Source organism: Myotis nattereri (assembly GCF_964212035.1).
Source record: "Myotis nattereri genome assembly, chromosome: 6".
NCBI lineage: Eukaryota > Metazoa > Chordata > Mammalia > Chiroptera > Vespertilionidae > Myotis > Myotis nattereri.
Window position 1 is genome coordinate 84,165,669 of NC_138081.1, and position 22,793 is coordinate 84,188,461.

At 37.7% G+C, this 22,793-nt stretch overlaps 1 protein-coding gene across 2 annotated transcripts in view; it reads right to left on the minus strand.

Annotated features, from left to right (window-relative positions):
- The window catches only part of NKAIN2 (sodium/potassium transporting ATPase interacting 2), a gene marked incomplete at both ends in the record, with an annotated part of 791,704 nt that overhangs the window by 26,673 nt on the left and 742,238 nt on the right, over positions 1-22,793 (minus strand). For both annotated transcript variants that reach the window (XM_081094748.1, XM_081094749.1), the window contains one exon: positions 2,052-2,112. In XM_081094748.1, the coding sequence (XP_080950874.1) occupies positions 2,052-2,112 (61 nt within the window). The remainder of the gene's footprint in view (positions 1-2,051; positions 2,113-22,793) is intronic.

Below are 22,793 nucleotides of genomic sequence, written 5' to 3' on the forward strand. Positions count from 1 at the left end.
TATTTTCTGAAGTAAAAAATGCACTGGTGTCATTGTGAAATGAAACGAATCATTATAGCCAAAGGAACTCAACTCTCATATGAAATTTACTGTAGACTTTACTTTCATTAAAGATTTGACACAAAAACACTGCATGGTAATATCTGAATGCATGTCCATAGTTTGTGGGGTCCATGCATTTAAGAATCCATTAATCTATTACCCTTCCTACCTTGGAATACATCTTTTGTGCATAAGACAAGTACTCATAGATGTCTTCGCTTGCATATTCATTAGGCATCTTCATCTAAACCTGTTCAAATGAAACCCATTTTCACATTCCCATTCTATTTTCCTCAAGTGACATTTCCATGTACCCATTCACTTATACCAGAAACCCAGGAACCTATCAGTGTCTTCATTGTCCCTTACACAGTACCGCCCATAGCCCATTAAGCACTCTGTTTCAGCATGTCTCCTGTCATATCTATGCTGTCCCTCTACAACACAGTCCAGACCTCATGATCTCATATCTCAGTCATTGTCGTTAGGTCTAACAAGTCTCCCTTACTCTAATCTGTACCACTGCTTCTGGTCTTTCCTTCACACTGACACCACTGGGATTTTTCTCAAGTAAAAATTTGATTATATTATTCTGTTTTTATAAGCTACCTGCCAATTGACTTGCCATCATGCTATACAAAATAAGGACCAAATTCCTCACTCTGTCACACCATTTTTCTACTGTCTCATCCATGCTCTCTTTTCTAATCTTCTCTGGATGCCCACCTCTAGCACAGGACACAACCCAGTCATATTAACTTGGCTTCTGTGTTCCCAACATGACTAGCTATGAGATGCCTTGGTGCTTTCTCACCTTTTACCTGGAATCACCTTACTCCCACATTGGCTACCCTAGTCATCTTTCATCTTCAAGACCAAGCTCAAGAGTGTAAGAGTATTCTTCTCTATAACGACTATCCCGGTCCCTTTCCTATTTCCCCCCACTATGCACTCTGGAGGGTTTTATACTTATTTGTCCACACCATTGCTTCTTCCTACCAGACGGTAAATTCCTAGAGGTAAAAGATTGTGTGCTACCAATCTTAAAATCTCCAAAGCCTCACAGAGCACTTGATACACTGAAAAATGTTTTACAAATGCTTTTTTAGCAAAAGGGCCATCATTTCCTTTCATACATAAAATAATATAAACTATGTACTGTGTGTTCCTCAAATCATCCTGTAACAGAGCAATGAATTCTTGACTTTTTTTCCCTCTGTCTCAAAACCCCATCATTATGAATATTTTTGGAAACCAAAAAGCATGATTCCCAATTTTGATTTTTTCCTGAGTAAATCCAGGATAGCACTCAGAGAGACTCGAAGTCTTTTCCCAATCCCCCTCTTTCAGATCCTTAGGTGCAAGGGCGGAGTGAAACCTTGCACCTGCTGTTTTTGGAAGAGCAGAGGACAGTGGAGCCACTCGAGGCCTGCAGGAGGGCACCGCCGTCTCAACTCTGGACCAAGCAATAGGACTCAACGCTGAGACTCAGACACAGAGTTCTAGCCACTTGCATCCAAGAGTAGGAACAAAAAGGAAATATAAAAATTTGCGTTCCTGAAGACAAACTTCTTGAATTAATCCGAAGTTAATTCTTGTGAGAGTTTTAGGAACTATTGTTGATTGTTAAGGCTTGTAGTCCTGGGTAAAACTGATTCGTTATCGAAACCTAATAAAAGGTTTATAGAAACAGAACAGTCAAGTTAACCAATTTTAAAAACCACTTCCATCTCCAGTTGCCCCTTCCTATTTCCTACTTGAATTGTTATAAGATCTTAACAGTACTTTCCAATAAAAAAGAAATATGTTTTCAAAATGAATCCTTCCCCATTGTTTTGCTATCCTCTATACTTTTATGAAAACACTTGAGCCCTATGGATATGAAAGGCTTATCACCTGTTCTAATGACATGTTGGGGGACACTGTCTGAGCATGAGGAAGGCTAGGCAGGAGGCAGGTGGGAAGATGCTTTGAGCTTGAAAGAAACCGAATAGAGCTTTAGTACTTACAGCTGTCCTCTTCTTCAGTTATACATTTCACAACATAGCAGGCGTAGATGAACCCTGCCAGCTGAAACAAAACAAAGGTGCTTTAGACAGGAGGCAAAGGCAACAGAACTGGAGCTCGCTGGGGGCGTGACTTTTCAAAGGCAGCAGTTTAGGACTGGGTCTAGTGTTCCAAGATGGCCCATCAGACGGGATCCTGACTCCAGTGTGGATTCCCGATTCCAGTGACGTCTATCTGCCTGATAAATATTGTCCTCTGACCTGCAATTATGTGTAAGACTTGCTAATTGCCAGGCAATCTAAAACAAGCTATTGTAGATGCAGGAAAAGGGAAAAGGAATTATGGCCACTCATTAATGCAATAACATTTGCATTTGTGGCAATCAACTTCTGATTTACCTACATGAGCCACTGACTAGCATAAAAACGCTTTCAGGGAAAAATATTAAGGAGATTCCATGGTATGTGGCATGAACACTCTATCAGTAAAAAGACCTCTTATTTAGACCTCGAACAGGAACCGAGCAAACCAAGTCTAATTAGGATGAGGTGGACGCCTGTGGGTGATGAGTATCCCAATGCACTAAAGTCAGGATTGCACACATCACGTTGTCTTTTCTGAAACATACCGCAAAAAGGCCCCTATGGGCAGGCAAGTCTTCACTGACTGAAATGGGTCCCTGTACAGGAGCATGGCAAAGTCCTGTGATACCTGTCCCCTTAGATTGCATTCCCTCATATCAGTCTATTTATTTAGTCAAGTTATGAGCACTGCTGGAAGGAAGCAAACTAATATCATTCCTGATAAGTGGAAAAATTATTACCCAAAATAATCCAGTTAAATAATCTTTAAAAGCATGTCCTCAGAACGGTGATGAAGATTATTCACGATGGCATTTCAGAAAAGCGTTGAGTCCTGACCCCCCACGACAGCATTTGGTGTGGGGAAGGGAGGGGACCTTAGGAAAGGCTGCAGCCTCCCATCGGGAAGCTGAGGAACAGGTCCCCGCGTGATGAGCCTACTGAAGATCTTGTATTAGCTGGCAGCGATCCTTCTGGAAGATGTGAGCGGAGGATTTTAAGTCGGATGGGACACTGATAGTGATGTAATGAGCCCAGATCTATTTGGAGACAAAGGGGGGTCCAGTTAAAGGAAACTTTAGGAAATCTCTAATTTGGGTTTGAAGGAGAAAGTACCATGCGACAGTTTCAAACTCTCTTCCAAAGAGAACCGGCGTGGGATGAAGCACTGGCTATCCTGGCTCAGAAGCAGTGACCCTGCTCCTGGAGGAATGGATGGGAGAGAAGGCTGTGCAACATATTCTTCAAGGGCTTTTGCTTTCAGATCCCGGATGAGAGGGAATGTGTACCCGCACCGCCCGCCCCCCCCCCCCCCCAAATGCAGTATCTGAACCAGTGCACAAATAAACAGCTAAATAAGGATACCACCACTGATGTTGAATTAGCAGAGTTAGTTTTCTTTAAAAAAAAATCAACCTCCAGCATTTTTTTCATTGAATTATATGTTGCTATTGGCAATAAAATAGTGATAGTAAGAACTATTTTCTTATATAATAGAAACATCAGGATCATTGCTTTTACAGGACTGATTTTTCAAGTATAGAGTATTATTAAAAACCAGTGTCTCCCATTTGGTTTTAGTGGAAATTTTGATTTGACCAAAGTCATATGGTGATTTTAGCATTTTCATGGGTACTGGAAAAATAGATTATACTAACACTTCTTAATCTTTTATTCACCAGGACCCATAAAAATCTCTAATCATTGAGTGGCCTGACAACATGGATACTCTGTCATTGGTACTTGGATATGATTATAGCTAGGTAAAGAGGCAATGGTTTGATTAAATGCCCCAGTCATGTCTATAGCTGCTTCCCTTCCTCCACATGAAGTCCTTACCATCCATGGCTAATTGCTACAGATTTATTAATAATTTATCTCTACTTTTCAGTTTTAAATATTTGTTACTTGAATTATCGATAAAACATTTTTTTTATTTTTATTTTTTTTACAAAATCACAATTTTTTTTTTGACTCTTACTATTTCATCACTTTTGGATATAAAAATGTAGGTAAGCAATATTGATAGATTCAGGACCAAAAAAGTTCAACTTTTCATTAAGCTCCTAGATTATTAACTGCACCACTCTCCCAGAATTCAGGGAAGGCGCTGTATTCTGCTTACCAGTGATCTTTTAATTGTGTTTGGTTGCATTCTTTAACTATCAAGGGAGCGGCTTTGATAGAAAAGTAAATCCTGCTGCATTTCATTACAAAAGCTTGCTGATTAAGAGAACTTTAGCTTTTAAATTGGTCGCCTCTAAATACAAATGAAAATTTGTTTTTCCCAAATTAATCAAGATTCATAAACCTCTGTTATCTTCTAATTTTCCTACACCATATAAATTTCCAATTAATTTTTACTCCCTCATGGTGATTTATAAAACTCACCTACAGAAGAGGGGTTTCAAATCATTTCTGACAACTCTGTCTCCCATAATGTGCAACTCTGCTCATTTGCTACCTGGCTGCAAAGATGAACTAAGCTAGGATTTCCAACCTCAGCATCACTGATATTTTGGTTAAGCAATATTTTGTGAGCTCTCTTGTGCATTATAGGATGTTTAGTAATATCCTACCATCAAGACAGATGACATTTGGGACAATAAAAATGTCAGCAGAAATTGCCATATATCCCTTAAATTTCCCCCGGTTAGAGCCACTGTTTTGGATACCAATCCTATCCTAAAGGAATTTGAAATCTTGTAGCAAAGATACACATGCAATTATAATTTGAAGTAAATTGAGATAAGTGTCAGAAGGAAGGAAGAAAATTGAATGTCTACTAAGTGACAAACAAAAAAAATCGAATGTCTACTAAGTGATTACTAAAAAAGTATGATATTTTTCATGGAATACAAACCCTTCCTAATGTTACACTTAGCTCCCCTTCTAGCCTCATTTCCCACCACTCCTAGTCTCAAAATTGATGCCAGTAGTAAGCTGTTTGGTGGTTTGCTGAAATATATCAGGTAGTTTTCCTCCTCTGTTCTTTAACTCATTAGCCTATTCTACCAACAAAGCATGTGAATGCCCTATGCCTTCTCCCTCCCCTGCCTGTCCAGCCTTGCACCTCTGAACAATTTTAACTCATCCTTTAAGACGGAACACAATTTCTGTCTCCCCCAAGAGCTGGCAATTAATTATCAGGGTAAGGTGCAGATTGGCACATTGGAGATAAAACCTCAAGAGATGGAAGGACTTTGAGAGAGGAAAGGAGAAGACATCTTCCAAGCAGATCTCAGAAAAGCTCTGGGAAGGTGTAAATTATTATTCATGGAGGAGCAGATGGCCCAGCTCTGAGAAGTTTGGGCAAAGTGAAGAGTAGTGATGATGCCCAAAGCAAACCACTGTGACTTATGTTGTCACAGTAAATCTGAGTGTCTGGAGTTAAAATACAATTATTTTATTTTGTTCCTTTTAAAAGGTGGCTAGAATAATAATGAAAGACACTATGCTAGGCAAATATACAATTATTCACTTTGAAAAACTCAAAGTATTCCAGTTGTTTTAGCCTTTGGCATTCAAAGCTGAGCTAAGCCTAAATCTGTTTCTTTTTATTCATCTTTTCACCTTGATACATCTAATATGATTTGTTCACTTCTGATTCACCTGATAGGTAATTACATATCATCTTGATATCATTACTGGCTGAAAGGATATATTTTCTCTCTATAACTAAATCAGGTTGAAATACTTTTTAAAAAAAATCTACAAACCAAATTATGATGGTATATCCCAGAAATTCACTTAGAAGCTAATAGGTAAGAGGTAATTGAAGTCTATTGGTAAGTGTTTTAAAAGATTCAATTGTAGTAATTGAAAGTATGACAACCTTAGTGTCTAAAATTCTATCATTTGAACTTCTGTTTCCAGGAAGTTGGAATAAATGTACTTTTCTGTAACTCCCCCACTAAGTATAATTAAAACCCTTGGGCATTATATATATATATATATATATATATATATATATATATATATATATATATAACAAATGTAGGGAGAATCTGAAAGGCAGAAAGAAGGTAGGTTGGCTAGTAATCTTGGAACCCAAGGAAAGACTACCAAAAATTTATATACTGTATGATTCTATTTTTAGAATATTCTTGACATGACAAAATTATAGAAATGAGGAACAGATTTGTGTTCAAGGACTAAGAAAGGTGGTTGATTACAGGGAAGTCAAGGTGGCAGTAAAAAGGCAGCCTGAGGGATTCTTGTGGTGATGGAATTGTTTGGACACGACTGCATCAATGTCAGGATCCTAATATTGATGCTGTACTATAGTTTTGCAAGATGTTTCCATTGGGGGAAACTGGGTAAAGAGTACACAGGCTCTCACTGTATTATTCTGCACAATTGTTTCTGATTTACAATTTTCTCAGATAAAAAGTTTAAAGATTATACATTTCAGTGTACTGTTATTAATGTTAAAAACTTTTGTATTATAATTTAAAAATTTTAAATACATTTAAACAAGGTTGATATCTTTATTTTATTATCTACAAAGACATAATTTAATTCTGAGCCCTTAGACTGAATTGAAGTCCACAATAGTTTTTGATGTTGATATAATATCTAATCATTATTCAACACTTTTTGACTGGGGTGGAGATTGGGGCTGGCAAACACTATTTTTTTAAATCTACAATTATCTCATTCTCCAACATATTAGTTCTATAATTCAATGAAATCAAATAAACTATTTTTGTTCTGAATTCATAATTCAGATTCTATTAACCCATCCTTTTTTAATATGAATTTAAACAGATGGATATTATGCCCTTACTGAATATACTTTTAAGTTGTAGATATCTTATGTGATCTTTTGCATCTTATTCCATTTATATAATTTGACATTGCTTCAGCAAAGGATTCCAATATGATTATAACAGTGCTATTAATGAAGGTCTTACATATCAATTTAATGGGGTTGATGTATCATCTCTGGTGTCTACCAGGTTATTCTGATCCCATACTATTCCACTATTAGGGAGCATGCTGCAAGGTTTTTTTTTGCTATGAATAATCCAGGTGCAGGTATCAATCTACAATAACTCATGGAGGATTACCTTTAGGGCTATTGTGAACGTTCACAGCCTACTGAGTCAGAAAAGCTTTGCAGAGGATCAGAAACATATCTTTATACTGGCCTTTAAGTATTGTGCTGCATCACTGAGCATGACTGTATTAAACACTTTTTCAAAGATTGAATAAAAGTAGATGTACATGCAAACTTGTATTATCTACTTAATGCTGGGAAATGAACCGAACCAAATGCCAACGCTGGCTTCACCAATAATTCCCATTATAAATTGACCTCTGGAAACTGGTAGTTTTTTTCAGGGCAAACTTACCAAGAAGTTACCCAAGTTCAAAAGAGTCTAATGTTTTAGTAAAGTTGGAAGAGCAGAAGATATTCAGGCAGGGTGAAAGACAACCAATAAAAGTCAATTGTCATCATGGCTAGTAGCTCTCTCAGAGTTTAAATATCACATTAACTTTAAAAACTGTATTGAGAGAGTCATTCAGACACTCTATACATATGAAAGTTGGGAGGTGATAAAAGAAATAGCTTATCTAGTTCAATAGAGTCACAAGATGCCTTTAGTTTTTGAGGTAGGAGCCATAATGGTATTCCTTAACCAAAACTGTTCACTGAAAGTAACTGACATTATGTTGTACACTAAAACTAATACAGTGTTGTATGTTAGTTATATTTCAATGAAAGAAATGGAAAATGTAATCAAAATACCCTACCATTTTAGGAGTAAAACTAAGTTTAAGGTTGTATAAAAGTCACATATAATAGAGACTCTCATTTATTTTTAATGAAACATTTGAGAAAGAAAGCGCAGTTTTAAAATGTTCTGTTGAATGTAAACTGCCGGAAGCCGGTCCATCCTTGCTGCTTGACACAGTCGCTGCAGGAAAGAAACATCTGCACAGCATATGTTTCAAGGGACCTGGCGTATATAGCATACTGTTCTTAATATGTTTGCTCCCCTTAGCGCTGTGTGTTTTAACCAAGGTCACCTCTCCGAGAAAGGTTGTTTCCCCAGGTAGGAATTTTTCCCTGAAGTCAGGGAGGGGATGCCTCTCCTAGAAAGGTTGTTTCCCCAGGTAGGAATTTTTCCCTGAAGTCAGGGAGGGGATGAAACTCCTTAACTAAGTGCCAGGCGGGTAGTTAATCACTACAAACAATCATGCTTAAGCTACATAATCTTTACTCCCTGGAATGGAGATAAGAAACGCCCTAACCTTTGTAATAGAAATTGACAGGATTAAAATCAACTGGGATAAATACGGATGTAACAAGACAATAAACAGCAGAACCTCTCTGGAGATCCAGACCAGAACTTGGCTGGAGATCCTGGCTGGAGATCCTGGCTAGGCTGCTGATCAACTGAACACTGTCTCCGTGTCCTTCCTTCTTCGCTGACTCCATCTACGCCTTTGGGAACCCCTGGACCTGCTGGGGTTGGACCCCGGCAGTAAACACTCAATATTGTTGGGAAGACATTTTCAACGAAATAAGTACATAATGCCTTTGTGAGCAAATGATACAAATAACATAATTTTGTTCAGAGATAATAGGGAAACTAAAGCAAAATTGATTCTACTAGTAAGACATATGCAAAAGTAAATTGGCACATCTTAGGTATGTCAACATTAGTAGACAAGATGAAAAATTTCAGTGTATTTCATTGGATGGAATGTGCTGTTCCAAGGATGATGGTGGAAATATAGGGCCAAATTTTTCTGAAGACACTAGAGAGTTGTATTGGAATACTAGTTGCAAAAACAACTAATGTTAAAAGAAGATGCTAAAACTGTATTAACATTTTTTTCTCTTTCAGAGCTGTTCGATTAGAAGATAAGGAAAATGTAGAATATATACGTCACCTGTGTCTGCAGCACATACTACAACACCATATTTCAAGAAACCATAAGTGAGACGACATCACCAGAATAAGTATGTGTTATGTATATGAATATGTATATGTATAAAATATACATGGAGACTATACAGTGGATCTCTATCTGTTTAATGACCTAAACTCTGGGAAGAGCAATGATGACGAGATCAGTTTAGAACTGGAGGAACATTTCAATAGGCATGCTTTTGGTATCTCACCTTAAGCCCTCTTCTCTATGACATTTCAAACTTCTTGAGGAAAAAGCAACAATGGTCTGAGTATCAAATTTCATAATTATGAAATGATCAGAATGGTCCTAGGTTATCTAAAGAGAATTACTGTATCTCAACAAGGGAGATACCTGCTTCCATCTGGTCTTGTCAGTCAAAATGCTGACAGTGTTCAGTGTTGGTGCCACAGACGAAAGGAGACACCTAAACATAGTTGTAACCATACTGAAGAGAGAGAAATGAGATATGATGAGTAAACTCCTGGCTCATTGAAGGTTCTCAAAAAACATATTGATGATGATGATGATGATAATGACAACTATGACAACGATGATGAAGGAGAATCCCCTATACCAGTGATGGCGAACCTATGGAACGCGTGTCAGCAGTGACACACGAACTCATTTTTTTGGTTGATTTTTCTTTGTTAAGTGGCATTTAAATATGTAAAATAAATATCAAAAATATGTCTTTGTTTTACTATGGTTGCAAATATCAAAAAATTTCTATATGTGACACGACACCAGAGTTAAGTTAGGGTTTTTCAAAATGCTGGCACGCCGAGCTCAAAAGGTTCGCCATCACTGCCCTATACAAATTGGTGGTTAACTGCTTCCTGGGAACATCACTGAAAACCAGATGACCTCTGTGATCCCTTCACCTCAGATATTTTAAATATAAATATGAATAAGTTATCATTGCTTAAAAATAGTCCATTTAGATGTTTTCTGTGTAAATAGGCAGTTAAATTAGCATTTGTCAAAGGACAAAGTGAATACCTCAACCCGTACTAGATTAATGAGTATCCTGTATTCTTCCATGTTTAAGTAACGGTGAGGAAATTAAGAAGCCATTCACTATTTGGGAGATGGTGAATAAGAAATTATCTTTGGTCTCTAAGATTCTGTCTTACCCACAACTCTAGGGGAGTTGGGAGTCTTCTAGGATCCCTGTTTGAGCAGCAGTCATTCCTTCCAATTTCATCTGAAGATATTAAATAGCTTAGAACCCATTAGAGACCTTCCTGGAATTGTCCAATTATCATCTTCACAACTAAAAGTTAACTTCCAGTTAAGTGTTTCTTGACAGAAATACAGCTAAAAATCATGTCATAAAAATATCATTAGGATAGCTACACATTGACCTCCAACTTTTTGCTGGCTTTATGGATGTTTCGGCTATGCTTGGAAACACAGACTATCCTTCCATAGTCCAGAATCTTTGGCCTAGGCTGATTGGCTATGTTACTGGATATAAGAAAAAGTTAATGCTGCCCAATGTTGATGAATCTTCCTTTGGCAGATGAGTGCCAGAAGAGGTGATACATGATAAACTCATCATTATCAAAAATAATTTACTGACTAACATATAAAAATGATATCAGTGAGAATAAAAAATAAATAAAAAGGAGACATTACTAACTTTACTAAAAAAGGAAAAACTTACTGTACTGAAAATTAAAATCGAAATAAAAAGGAACAGTAGCACATACCAGCTAGAGAGAAATGTTGTTTCAAAATATTGTAGTAAACTTAAAATACAGTTAAATAGGAACCTTAAAGCAATTGGTCTCTTTACCATGGCATCCTTGGGAATAGCTTTATGCTCCATGAAAAGGTATTGTATGTAGCATTCAATGAAGCTTACCTCTGAAGCAGAGTACTAGGTGCAATATGTGGCAGAGGAAGATGAATGGTTGTGAAGGCAGCAACAGAAAAAGAACCCCCAAAGGGAATAAGATATGGATTGGGGATGACACAAATTTGAAGACAAGGTTTGCCCCAAAACAATTTCAAAAGGCACAAAACTGAATCAAAGTGTCACTTAAAAGGCTTGCCAATTCTATCCATGTGTAGAAATAAAATCTAGTTGGACTGAGTAATTTGGGAGTCAGAACTTGGCTATGATTGGTGTTCTTCACAGATCCTTTCTTCTTTTCTATCCAAGTTTCCTGATTTTCAACCTAAATCCCAGATTATCTTCTTCTCACACAACTTACACTAGTATGAGAGTAAAAGACACTGTGTCAACTATCTCATAATGAAATAATTTAATTAATTACTGATGACACAATTATTACCATTTGGGAAAATATAAACTAGAAAAAAATTCAACTGCATTTGTGCTTTACTTTTTTATTTTTCAATGTTTAAACCTCAAAACACTGATTGCCTAACTAACCCTGGCAATGACTGGGAGGTAGAAAAGGAAAAGCTAGTGATTAGTGTTTAATGTTCAGGTATAGCTAGCATTGTGGGAGGGCCCACTATATTCTGAGCACATGCTAACATCTTTATAACTATTGTTCTACCTATACTTTTCAGAACCAAACAGAGTATTTCTATTATCACTATCATTTATAAGTGACATCACTGAGGCTTAGTGAAATTAAGTGATGTCCCAAGATCAAGAAATAATTAGCAAAGTACTTGAATCTATCTCTACAAACCTAAAAATCCTATGTTTTTTCTCTCCTAACACAGTATTGTTAACTTATCCAACTGGTAAAACTAACTACACTCTAAAATGAAGGGAACATAAGACTGCAAAAATCCAAGTAAATTCAAATTCAGAAAAAGAAAATTTCTAACATGAATTTCACCTACTTTTCCAAGTTAGAAATTTGGATACAGATGATAGTATTGAGTTTTGGATGAGCACAGCTTGGAAATCAGCAAGAAACATACTGGCTTGGCTACCAGATAAACCACAGAGGAGTTTAATGCCACTCGTGGGAAACCTGGAGTATCTAGGAGAACAGGAGTGTTCCTCCCCCTCATTTAATTACCATTTCAGTTCTCTTTCAGTGGTTCCAACTCATTATGATTTTATAGTCCCCCTCTGATTTGTTTATATACGCCTTTACACACCACAGTGGGCTTCTAATATAAGAAATACATTGGTGAGCCACTAATTACCGTCAGTTTACTGCCGGTGAGCAAGGCTGGCCTCACATGAGGAGGTATGATTCTAAGGGCAGGAAAATCTCATCAATGGCTCTCCTTGCTCATCAGACAAAGCACTGATAGCAAAGCATTCAAGAACATACATGATTTGTCTCCAGCCCACACGTCTACCTCCAAGGCTTATGCCCCCCTTTACTTTTCATATTGAATCGCTGAGCTGTTCCCCCTAACATACATGCCATGTTGGATACCTTCATGCTTTTGAGTATGTCATTTCCGTATCTAACAAACACAGTTTAACACCTATTATGAGCACCTATATGCAACATGGGCTATTTCAAGTCTACTTCTCAGAAAAGTATTTCCTAAAAGCTAAAAGACACAGGTATGCACTATTTGTGGTTTGCGCATGTAGCATCCTATGAAATACCCATATTATACCCAACTTAATTCGTTTCACTGTGATTCATATTAACTTTTAGGCTGGCCTATAAGCATTCTCAAGACTCCCCAAGAATATTTCCATTATCTCAGAAAATTCCCTCTTGACCCTTTGTAATCACTATTCCTTCCATTCCATCCCCACATCACAATTCTGATTTCAACAACAATCCAATAATTTTGCTGGTTCTTGAAATTTATATAAATGGAGTCATATGTTTTGTGTCTGGCTTCTTTTATTGAGTATACTATTTTTGAGATTAATCCAAGATACTGCATGTACTATCAGTAATTTATTCTGTTTTATTTTCAACTGGCATTCCATTGTATGAATATCCATTATTAGTTAACTTTGCTACATAATAAACCACCCCAAAATTTAGGGTTTGAAACAACACCATTCATTTTTTGCTCATTGTTCTGTGGGTTGGCAATTTGGGCTGAGTTCAGATGGGCAGTTCTTTTCCTAGACATGGTTGACTTCTCTCGTGCATCTGTGGTTGGCAGTCAATCATCTATGCAGATTTTTTTCCTGCAACATCAGTGTGAACAAGCAAGACCTAATTTTTGGGGGACCTATAGATTGCTATTGTCCAAATTTCATTTTTAACTTTTTGGTATGTTTGTGCAATGTCATCATCTTCCCAACATTTCATTATATCCTCAACTTCAGTAAAGTTTGCTATGCATTCTTATATGAGTAGTACTTTGGGGAATGAAAGAATCAAGGTGACAATGTACAAGATGAGCTGTAAAGAGAAAATAGAGAATTCAACTGAAAGAACAGAATTAAAGGTTTTAAGAAAGGCCCTGAGACTTTCCCAGTAATAGTGCAAAATACATTGTACATGTGACGGGAGATTTTACTATTTTTTAATCCTAAAGAACAAATTGATCCCAGTAGATTGAAGGCTTTCACTGGCAAATGAATAAGCAATAATGCTTAACACCTTGTAGACTATCAAGGCTTAATGGCTCCTATTTTCAGCTACTTTCAATCTTGTATCTTTGGCTAACTCATTTAAATAATTATACTTTAAAAATTCCTGATTACATAGTGACACAGAAGGTATATTTCATATTGTTCACAGGTCATTGTGAAGATCAACGAAATTATAACTGTGAGCACTTTGAGCTCCTTGGAGAAACACCATGTGTTGTGATGATTCTCCTTCTCTCTAAAAGTTCATCAGACCCAGAGGATTCAGCCATTCCCATGAGAAGGAAGGTAGTTTTTAATGTCTTTTTTTGTCCCCAACATGCACTGAGTGGCTCAAGTGGTTGCCGTTTACTTTAGTTTTTCCTGTAAGGGTGTAGAAGTTGAAAACTGTCAGCTAATTTTGAGATTATTTTATGGGAACATCTTTTAAAATTAAAGTTTAAAAACATAGGATTTAGAATTGTTTCCTCTACTCCAAATTTTAAAAGTACTTTAAAATGTTTACATATTTTAAAAAATCCTTTGTTTAAAGTATTACATAAGTCTCCTTTTCCCCCTCATTGACCTCTCCCTGGCCACCCCCACTCCCCAGCACATGCCCTCGCCTCCCCCCCCCCCACTACTGTCTGTGTCCATTGGTTATGTCATATGCAGGCATACAAGTCCTTCGGTTGATCTCTTACCCCCACAGTCGCCACCTTCCCTTATAGGTTGGACAGTCTGTTCGATGCTTCTATGACTCTGGTTCTATTTTTGTTTATCAGTTTATGTTGTTCATTATATTCCACAAATGAGTAAAATCATGTGTACATATTCTTTATTAGTACATATTATTCACATATCTGGGCTCTCATTCTTTCTATATTTATGCCAAACTATTTCTACCCAGATTATCTGCTCTTATTTGCTCCTTCTAATTATTATATCATTAAAGTTTTCTCATTATACACTTGTCAAAAATTATCAAGGAGAGTATAACATTGATGACTCCATTAAAAAAATAAGAAGGGAGGAGAAAACAAAAGTGTTTGATAAGGTTTTAAAGATATGCAGTGGAGAGAGAGAGAGAGAGAGAGAGAGAGAGAGAGAGAGAGAGAGCTGAGAATGGCCCCTTATGCAAAGATTTAAAAACTTTTTATTTTTCATTATTTTAAAATTGTGATTCAGGTGCTATAAGAACCAAGTTTTCATTCTTTAACTGAATATATTAGTATTGACACTGACTTGTAATCCTCCCTTATCCTCACGCCCTCAATTCCTGGGAAATATGTTCTCCATTTCGTTATATATATTTTTTATTACATTTGAAAAGATACAAAGGAGCACTTTTTCATAGCTCCAGCATCAGAACTCACAGGGAGAAGTCTTCTGTTTTTTTTCCTTTCCTTTAAAGATGCTATCTCCCAGCCCTAACCTGTTTGGCTCAGTGGATAAAGTGTCAGCCTATGGACTCAAGGGTCCCGGGTTTGATTCCGTTGCGGGCACATCCCCAGTGGGGAGTGTGCAGGAGGCAGCTGATCGATGTTTCTAACTTTCTATCCCTCTCCCTTCCTCTCTGTAAAAAAAAATCAATAAAATATATATATTTTTTAAAAAGATGTTATCTCCCAGGAAAGTGAGGCTTGATGAAAATCTATCTCCTCACTTTACCTCAATGACTTCAAAACTGTTGAAACCTCATTACCGAATGTCATTGGTGATCGCCTGTGTGCATTTGTGCGTGTAAGTGTGTGTGTGTGTGTTAGTGAACAATAATTTACATTTATATGTACCAGGCACTCTGTGCCAGGCACTGTTCATACACAGATTCTTTTACTCCTCAAAGTCACTTTGTGAGGTTGGTATAATAATTATACCCTCTTTATAGGTGAGGAATTTGGGGCATAGAGAAGTTCAATGACTTACCTGAAGTCACCTTCTGGTAAATAACCCAGACTGGCTGGCTCCAGAATCCATTCTCTTAACCACTACACTATCCTCTCAACCCAGGTTTGAGTCGTCATTTCTCTCACCTAGATTGCTGCATAATCCCCTCATTCCCCACTCCCAACCATTCCCCTCCACCCACAATCCATCTGCTCTCTCCCTGGAACTATGGCTCTTTAGAATATTTATCTCAGGAACTAAAAGTTCTGTCTTGAAATGCAGCTGTTTAGCAAAGTAAACATAAATGAATACCAAAAGGCATACCTTTCCTTCTGGGCTTTAACATTATTTACATATTAAAAACTTGAATTATAGAGAATAACTTCTTTTCTATTTAAATCTTTAGGCATTAAAAAAATCTGACCACATGATGATATATTTCTTTGATTACATTTCATTTTGCAGAGGTAAAAAATTTCAGGGTCACTTCAACTATTTCTATTTATTAGTGACAATTAATAGAATATTTCAGTCTTTAACCTAAATTGTATATCTACAAGGAAAATGAAATATAGATTCCCAGCTGTAGGGAAAAAGGAATTTTTAATTTTCTTAAGTGCAAAATAAGTGAGAAAAAAAGTCACTTGGCCCAAAAATACATGAATAATTGTCATTATAAAGTGCCTATAATTTGAAGCTTGTTAATCTAGCTATTGTTGGAGAAATAAAAAAAAACCTCTTAGAAAATATAGTATACTAGAAAGGTTTAATAAAAATAAAAATGCATAATAATATAGCTTGGGCTATATTAAAATAGAAGGGCAGAGGAACACAAGCCTATCATAGAAATAAAATGTACAGTCCCACCTTCAGGAGCTTACACTATTTTGGAGGCAAGGGAAACACACACACACACACACACACACACACACACACACACACACACACCACGTACTACCTGAAGCAGCTGGAATAAAGAACTAGAATGACTGCACTTTTCACTAACTTTTCGTGGTTGCCATTCCTTTTTCCACCGCCAGGGGGCATACTGAGTGACTGGAGAGCAGATGAACAAGAGAGGTGAAACCATCCACCTTCTATTCTCAGTTCTTCTAGCCTAGAATTTATTTTTTAAACTCAATAATGTCAGTTTCAAGTATGATGCCTTCAGTAAACATCGAGTGTAGGGTATAGTACACCCAAGGGTTCTGGCATTATCAGAGGAAATCCAATGCTGTCCTATTGGGTAGAAACATAAAATCCACAGTTAGGTAAAAATATCTCTGGAGACTTAATGAATGACCAAGGCAATTTAGTTTTAATCATTTCTCACAGGATGATCAGAGTGTGAACAGATACTTCTGCATATTGTTTTAGCACAAAAAATCCCCCCAAACCGAACTGCAACTCGACTTAGAAGGATGAGGGCTGGTTTCACTTTCTACCAGAGACGCCAGCCTCAGCCAAAGGGAGCAGAGTATTGAAGCTGGCACAGCTGGGGCACTTTCATGTTACTTAGTCCCCCCAGGCAGGACCACTTCAAATTTCCGTTTCGGTCCCTGGGCCCTGACTCTCGGGATACCATTGGTCCTTCAGCAGCTTGACCTCACTAAGAGAACAGAAATGTTCAAGATAGTAAAAGAAAAAAAATCTTTATTTCAATTAAATCAGTGTCAAGAGGGTTCAGAAGCTGCCCAGTGCAATAACCCTGACTAATACAGTTTGGTTCCTCGCAGCGTTATCATAGCTAAGATGGTGGGTCGCTGCTCAAGTTGAATGAAAGATTGAAGCTACGGGCATTTTCTCACCTCAGAGATAATGTTCTCTTCATGTTCACATGAAATTACTTTTTTTTTTTTTAATGACAGATTGCAAGTTTTGAATGTATACAGCTATATTCTGTTTAAGGAGCTTTTTTGGGGGGGTAAATAAAATGGGATTAAACAAACATAAATAATGTCATGTTTTCTGGGTGGTCGAAGTTTCTTAAATAGTTTAGAACTTGTATACACTTTTTAGGGATGATTTCCATTTATAATGTAGGTGTTTTTTTGTGTGTTTGCTTTTTTTTTTTTTAAATGGTCTGTTCTGTATCACCTTCTTAGGCAAAAACCATTTACCCAACAGGTGAAAACAGACATTCCTCTCAGGAGATTAAAGGCTATATTCATCCCAACAAACTGCAAAAGATGATGCAGAATGACTTGGATGTATTATTTTCCCGGGAAATGAGCAGGTATAGAACTCACTTCTGAGTTCCATCTTTGCCCGTTTCAAAAACTGTCTGAATACTTGCTCTTGCCTTTGCCACTCTACCCTCCAAGGACCTAATATTCCAAAATACTGTAGGATTTTCCTTGAGGGTATATCTAGAATCTGACCACTTTTAACCACTGCTGTCTCCCAGGTATGAGTTTTCATGTCTCTCACCTGGATTGCTGCAAACCCTCCTAACTCATCTCCCCACTTCCCATCATTCCCCTCCATCCAGAATCAACCTGCAGCACAGCGGCCAGAGTGATCCTTTAAGAATACTGGATAAGTCGGATCATCCACCATTTTGTTCAAAATTCTCCGGGCTCTCCCGTTAAGGTTTTCACAGTAAAGGCCAAAGTCATTACAATGGCCCTCAAAAGAGACCTAATCTTGCTGATCTGACCCCTTCCTCTGTTTCCCTTTGCTCACTCTTTTCTAACCACCGTGAAGATTTCTTGCTATCACTTGAAGAGGCCCCTGGAAGCCTTTAGGCATTGGATATGCTCTCTGTAACTCTTTTAGGTTTTGGTCAAATGCCTATACCTTCTCAATGAGGTGTATCTGGACTGCCCTGTTTTAAAGTGCACCTTCCTTAGCACACAATGCCTTGAATTCTGCTCTATTATTTTTTCCATAGTAATTTCATCGGATTCATGTACAAGTCCTTTTAATTCCATTTCTAAAGCTAATTGTGTGGTTGATATGGGTTATCTTGGCACAAATAATTTGGATAGAAATTGCTAATTCTGGTCCCCTTTGGGGAAATGGAATAAAAGTTGTAATTTGGTCATGACATCCGACTTAGAGAAAAACCCCTCAAATTTCTTTCATGTTCAAACTTACCTCCTCTCTACCCATCCTGAAGGCCTCTGATTCTGCTTCCAAGGTCTTCATCCTCTGGGTCATAGTTGATCCTTTCACCATGATTTAGATGCGCACCCTTCTGCTTCCTTCCTCACACCACCTTAACATCCACCTGGACCCTTAAATGTTCCCACTCTACTGTCCTTTTCCCCTCAGCAGGGGAACAATGAAATATTAACAATCTCTCTCTCTCTCTCTCTCTCTCTCTCTCTCTCTCTCTCTCTCTCTCTCTCTCTCTCTCTCCTCTCTCCACTATCCATTTGCATCCAGGCTTTTTGAAGGATTATTTTATGCTGTTCTTCATTATGTCTTTCATTCCACAATCAAGAACAATCAAGTTTCCACTTTCTCCTCCATAATAAAACTGTTCTCACTAAGATGATATCCTATGACTTTCAGGATGCCAACTCCATGGACTACATTCAGACCTTATTTTACTTAACTTGGCTTCAGTTCCAACACAATTGAAAACCCCACAGCATCCTGAAATTCTCACATCCCTTAGCCTAGTGACCATAGTCACTCTTACCTATTGATACTTTTCAGACTTTTGTTTGTTGTTATTCTTTCCTGAGGATATTTTTACCATTGCTTTTCAGAGAGAGTGGAAGGGAGGAGGGGTGGGGAAGAGAGAGAGAGAGAGAGAGAGAGAGAGAGAGAGAGAGAGAGAGAGAGAGATGAGAGAGACGCATCAACTGGTTGCCTCCTGCATGTGCTCCAACCGGGAACCAAATCTGAGACCCTCCTGCATGTGCCCTTGACCAGGAACCAAACCTGAGGCCCTTAGGTGTACAGGCCAACACCTCAACTATGGAGCCACACCGGCCAGTGCCATTTCAGACTTCTTTCTGGGTCTTTTTCTTTTAACAGAACATTAAGTAATTGTAATGTCAAAGCTGTCTCCTGGGCTCTCTTCATTTCTCACTTCACTTACATCTGTATTCATGCTCACATCTTGCTCTGTGCATGGACTTAGCATCCTGAAGACCATTGGGTGTAATTTTACTAAGAACAGTGTTATACAGAGAAGAAGATGGCAACCTCATTGCGCTGGATGTTGGACTGGAAGTCATATGAAGAGCAAGTACAGACGAATCCTTCAAAAACCTGGTTGCAAATGAGAAAAAGACTCCAAAATTCACATCCGCAGCCCAGGTGTCCTTCCAGCACTACAGATTCTCATGCACAGCTGCCTGTGGGCATCATCATCACTTGGATGAGCTGTGGTATCTCAAATGTACTCAGCTCAGCACTGCGTCCCCTTCGTCCTCACCTCTGGCCTTCCTCTCTTGCCCCCTGTGCCAGTGAATAGCACTGTCTTCCATTCCATTGCACTAGCCCAGCTCCCAGAGGCTATCATTGACACCTGCATCCTTGCTTCCAACCTACTGAAACCCAAATTTCTACTTACGAAGTGTCTATAAACTCGGTTTTCTCTTGTCTAAACACATTGCCACTGCTTATGTCTGGGACCTTACAATTTCTTGCAGAATTTACTGTAATAGGTTGCCAATTTATTTTCCACACAGCTGCCAGAGTGATCTTTCTAAAATGCAATCCTATCATGTCAGTCTTCTTTAAAAAAAAACCCTTCTCATTCCTTCAGAACAAAATTCAAATTCTTTCACTTGGCATATGTGGTATTTCAAGATTTGCCTCCTGCCTGTCACACCAACTTTATTTCCATTGCACTCTATGTTCTAGCCACATGGAACTCCTTGCAGTGGTTCATAAATGCCATTCTCTCTAACAGGTTCCCCAACACCGAACAGCCTTTGCCCCTCCTGTTCTTTCTGCCTGAAAGAGAGCTATGGCATTCACCTTGAGAACTTTTCCTGTTTCTTCTAAACTTATCTTAGACGTCACCTCCTCATTCTTTGTTTAAGATCCTTACTCTGAGGCAAACCCTACTTATTAAAATTGAATTTAAATTTCATTAAGTTCAAAGTTAAGCTATGCTCACTTATAAAAAACTAGAAAGAAAAACAGAAATTACACATGGTTCTGCCACTTAATCTCTGTTAACATACTCTTGTCTATCCAACATCTATATATCTAGTAAAATGTACCTACAGAATACACATAAACCCACAATTTTTCAACAATGTTAAATACCATCTTATTATATATTCTGTTTGAAATCCACTCTTTTCCCTCAGCAAAACATCATCAAAATCTTCCAATGGTAGTAAACAGAAATCTCAGTCATTTTTTAAATGGTTATATATATCCCATCATAGATGCGGTATGCCACTCAAACCCTTATTATTTTCAGGTGGCTTCAATTTTTTTAAATTAAAGATATTCTTTAGAACATACATGTTGGTTAAGTTATCAAATTATTTCTTTAGGATATATTCAGAATGGAACTGTTGGCATGGACACTTTAATAATTTTACTCGTTTTATAAAATGTTGTTTAATCCTTCTACAAACAATTTTAAATTATTTTAAACGTAGTTTAAACCAGATAAAACACATCATAATACTTTTCCGAAAGGCCTCATGGTGAAAAAAATCTTGTTTTAGACAACGCCCATTTTCCTTTCAGGTCTTGATTAAATTAGGAGCCAGAGCTGTTGGACTGGCCAAGATGCTCATGGAGTCAGACCCTTCAGGGGAGCCCCAGGGGCTTCTGAGAAGTTGTAAAAACAGAAGCTTAGAATAAGCAGTGGCTGTTAGCTAATGGTGAGATGAGCCATTTCTAGATTTCCTCTTGTTCTCTCTTTTTCACAACTTAACAGTGCTCCTGAAATAGCAAAAGGAGGATAAACTGGGGACAATGTTTTAGTATCATTTTAATAATAGGTATAATATAGTGTTTGCCTGTCAAAACAGCCTTAATGAGGGCATCAGAGAAAGAAGCAGGAAACGAGTGAGAATCACTGAGCAAATAGGAGGGTACCGATCAGTTGATCAGTCGTCTGGGTGGCTGGTAGTCTCATAAATAACCTCTGATGGACTTAAAACAGCTAGATGTTAAGAGGTAAAGTAACGACTCAGAGAACAGTTAACAGGAGACAGCAGACTTCAGAAGATAAAGAGGAAAGAGGAAAAGAAAAAGAAGCAAGGAAATGACAATGTGTAAATTACGTAACAAAATTTTGCAATAGATGACAGACAGAAGCAGTTAAAATAAAAGATATTGTTACTGAAAAATGAAAACAAACCCCTTAATACCTCCCTCTAGGAGGTCCAATTCTGTAGGGAAATGGGGTGGGATTGTAAGGTGTTTATCAGTACACTGTTCATGGATACACAGCTAGAATTTTGCGAAGAGGTTAGTGAAGTTTTATCACCTCCTTTCTCAGAAAGACTAAAATGAGTTTGAGGGTGTGAATGGAGACCGGTAGGCAGGAAACAGGACATTCCCAAGGGAAAGACTGTCTGGTAAGAGAGAAGCGGGTCCCAGCAGGAGGGGGCTGGGCTTGTCCCCAGGTCCAGGTGATAACCAACATCATATTGCAAGATTCGGTTAGTCACTTTTAACTTTAAAACGTGGTGCTTTCATTTATTTAAAATAGCATGTTTAGTTTGTTAGTGTTTTCCTCTTCTGCTATTCAAGCAAATATGTCCTCTATTTTCTCTAACTGCTATTGAATGTGACTGTTCTCATTTGAGGCAGCTATCGAAGTGCTGACAGAATCGTCTCTAGAGAGGGCTGCTACCTGCCTTCAACCAAGTTGAAGATAATAAAGGAAAGGAGTTAACGCCTGAATTTCCAGAAGGTGTGGTATAAAACTATGCACATCATTCTTTCATCTTCCCCACTCTTCTACCTAAAACAAGAGGGTCAATACAGAGTGTGTTCCAGGGACCTAAAACGGTCTATCCAGCTATGAGTCTTCAGGTGGGATTTAGGATTAACAGTTGCTTTATAAAATCAAATAGATCTTGAGGTTGCCAGGTAAACCCATCAATCACTTATAATTAATCTAGCAATATCAATGGTCCGGAATCTATTTCTTTTTCTTTACTGTTTAATGTGTCTGAATTAGAACAATAAGTAAGTAGGATCAGTAAAATGAATGTGTCCTTTAGGCTGGTTGCTTGAAAGTTTGAAAACAATCTTTCTCATGGAGAGATGGAGAAAATTCTAAGACCTTTTATAATTTTTTCAAGTTAATCTAGTCGATATTTCCACACAATACACGAAGAATTCCAGTGACCAGACATTTAAAAAATGACCATTCCTGGCTCTCTGAATTCTTTATTAATAGGAGGAACTATAGAGGCAGAGGG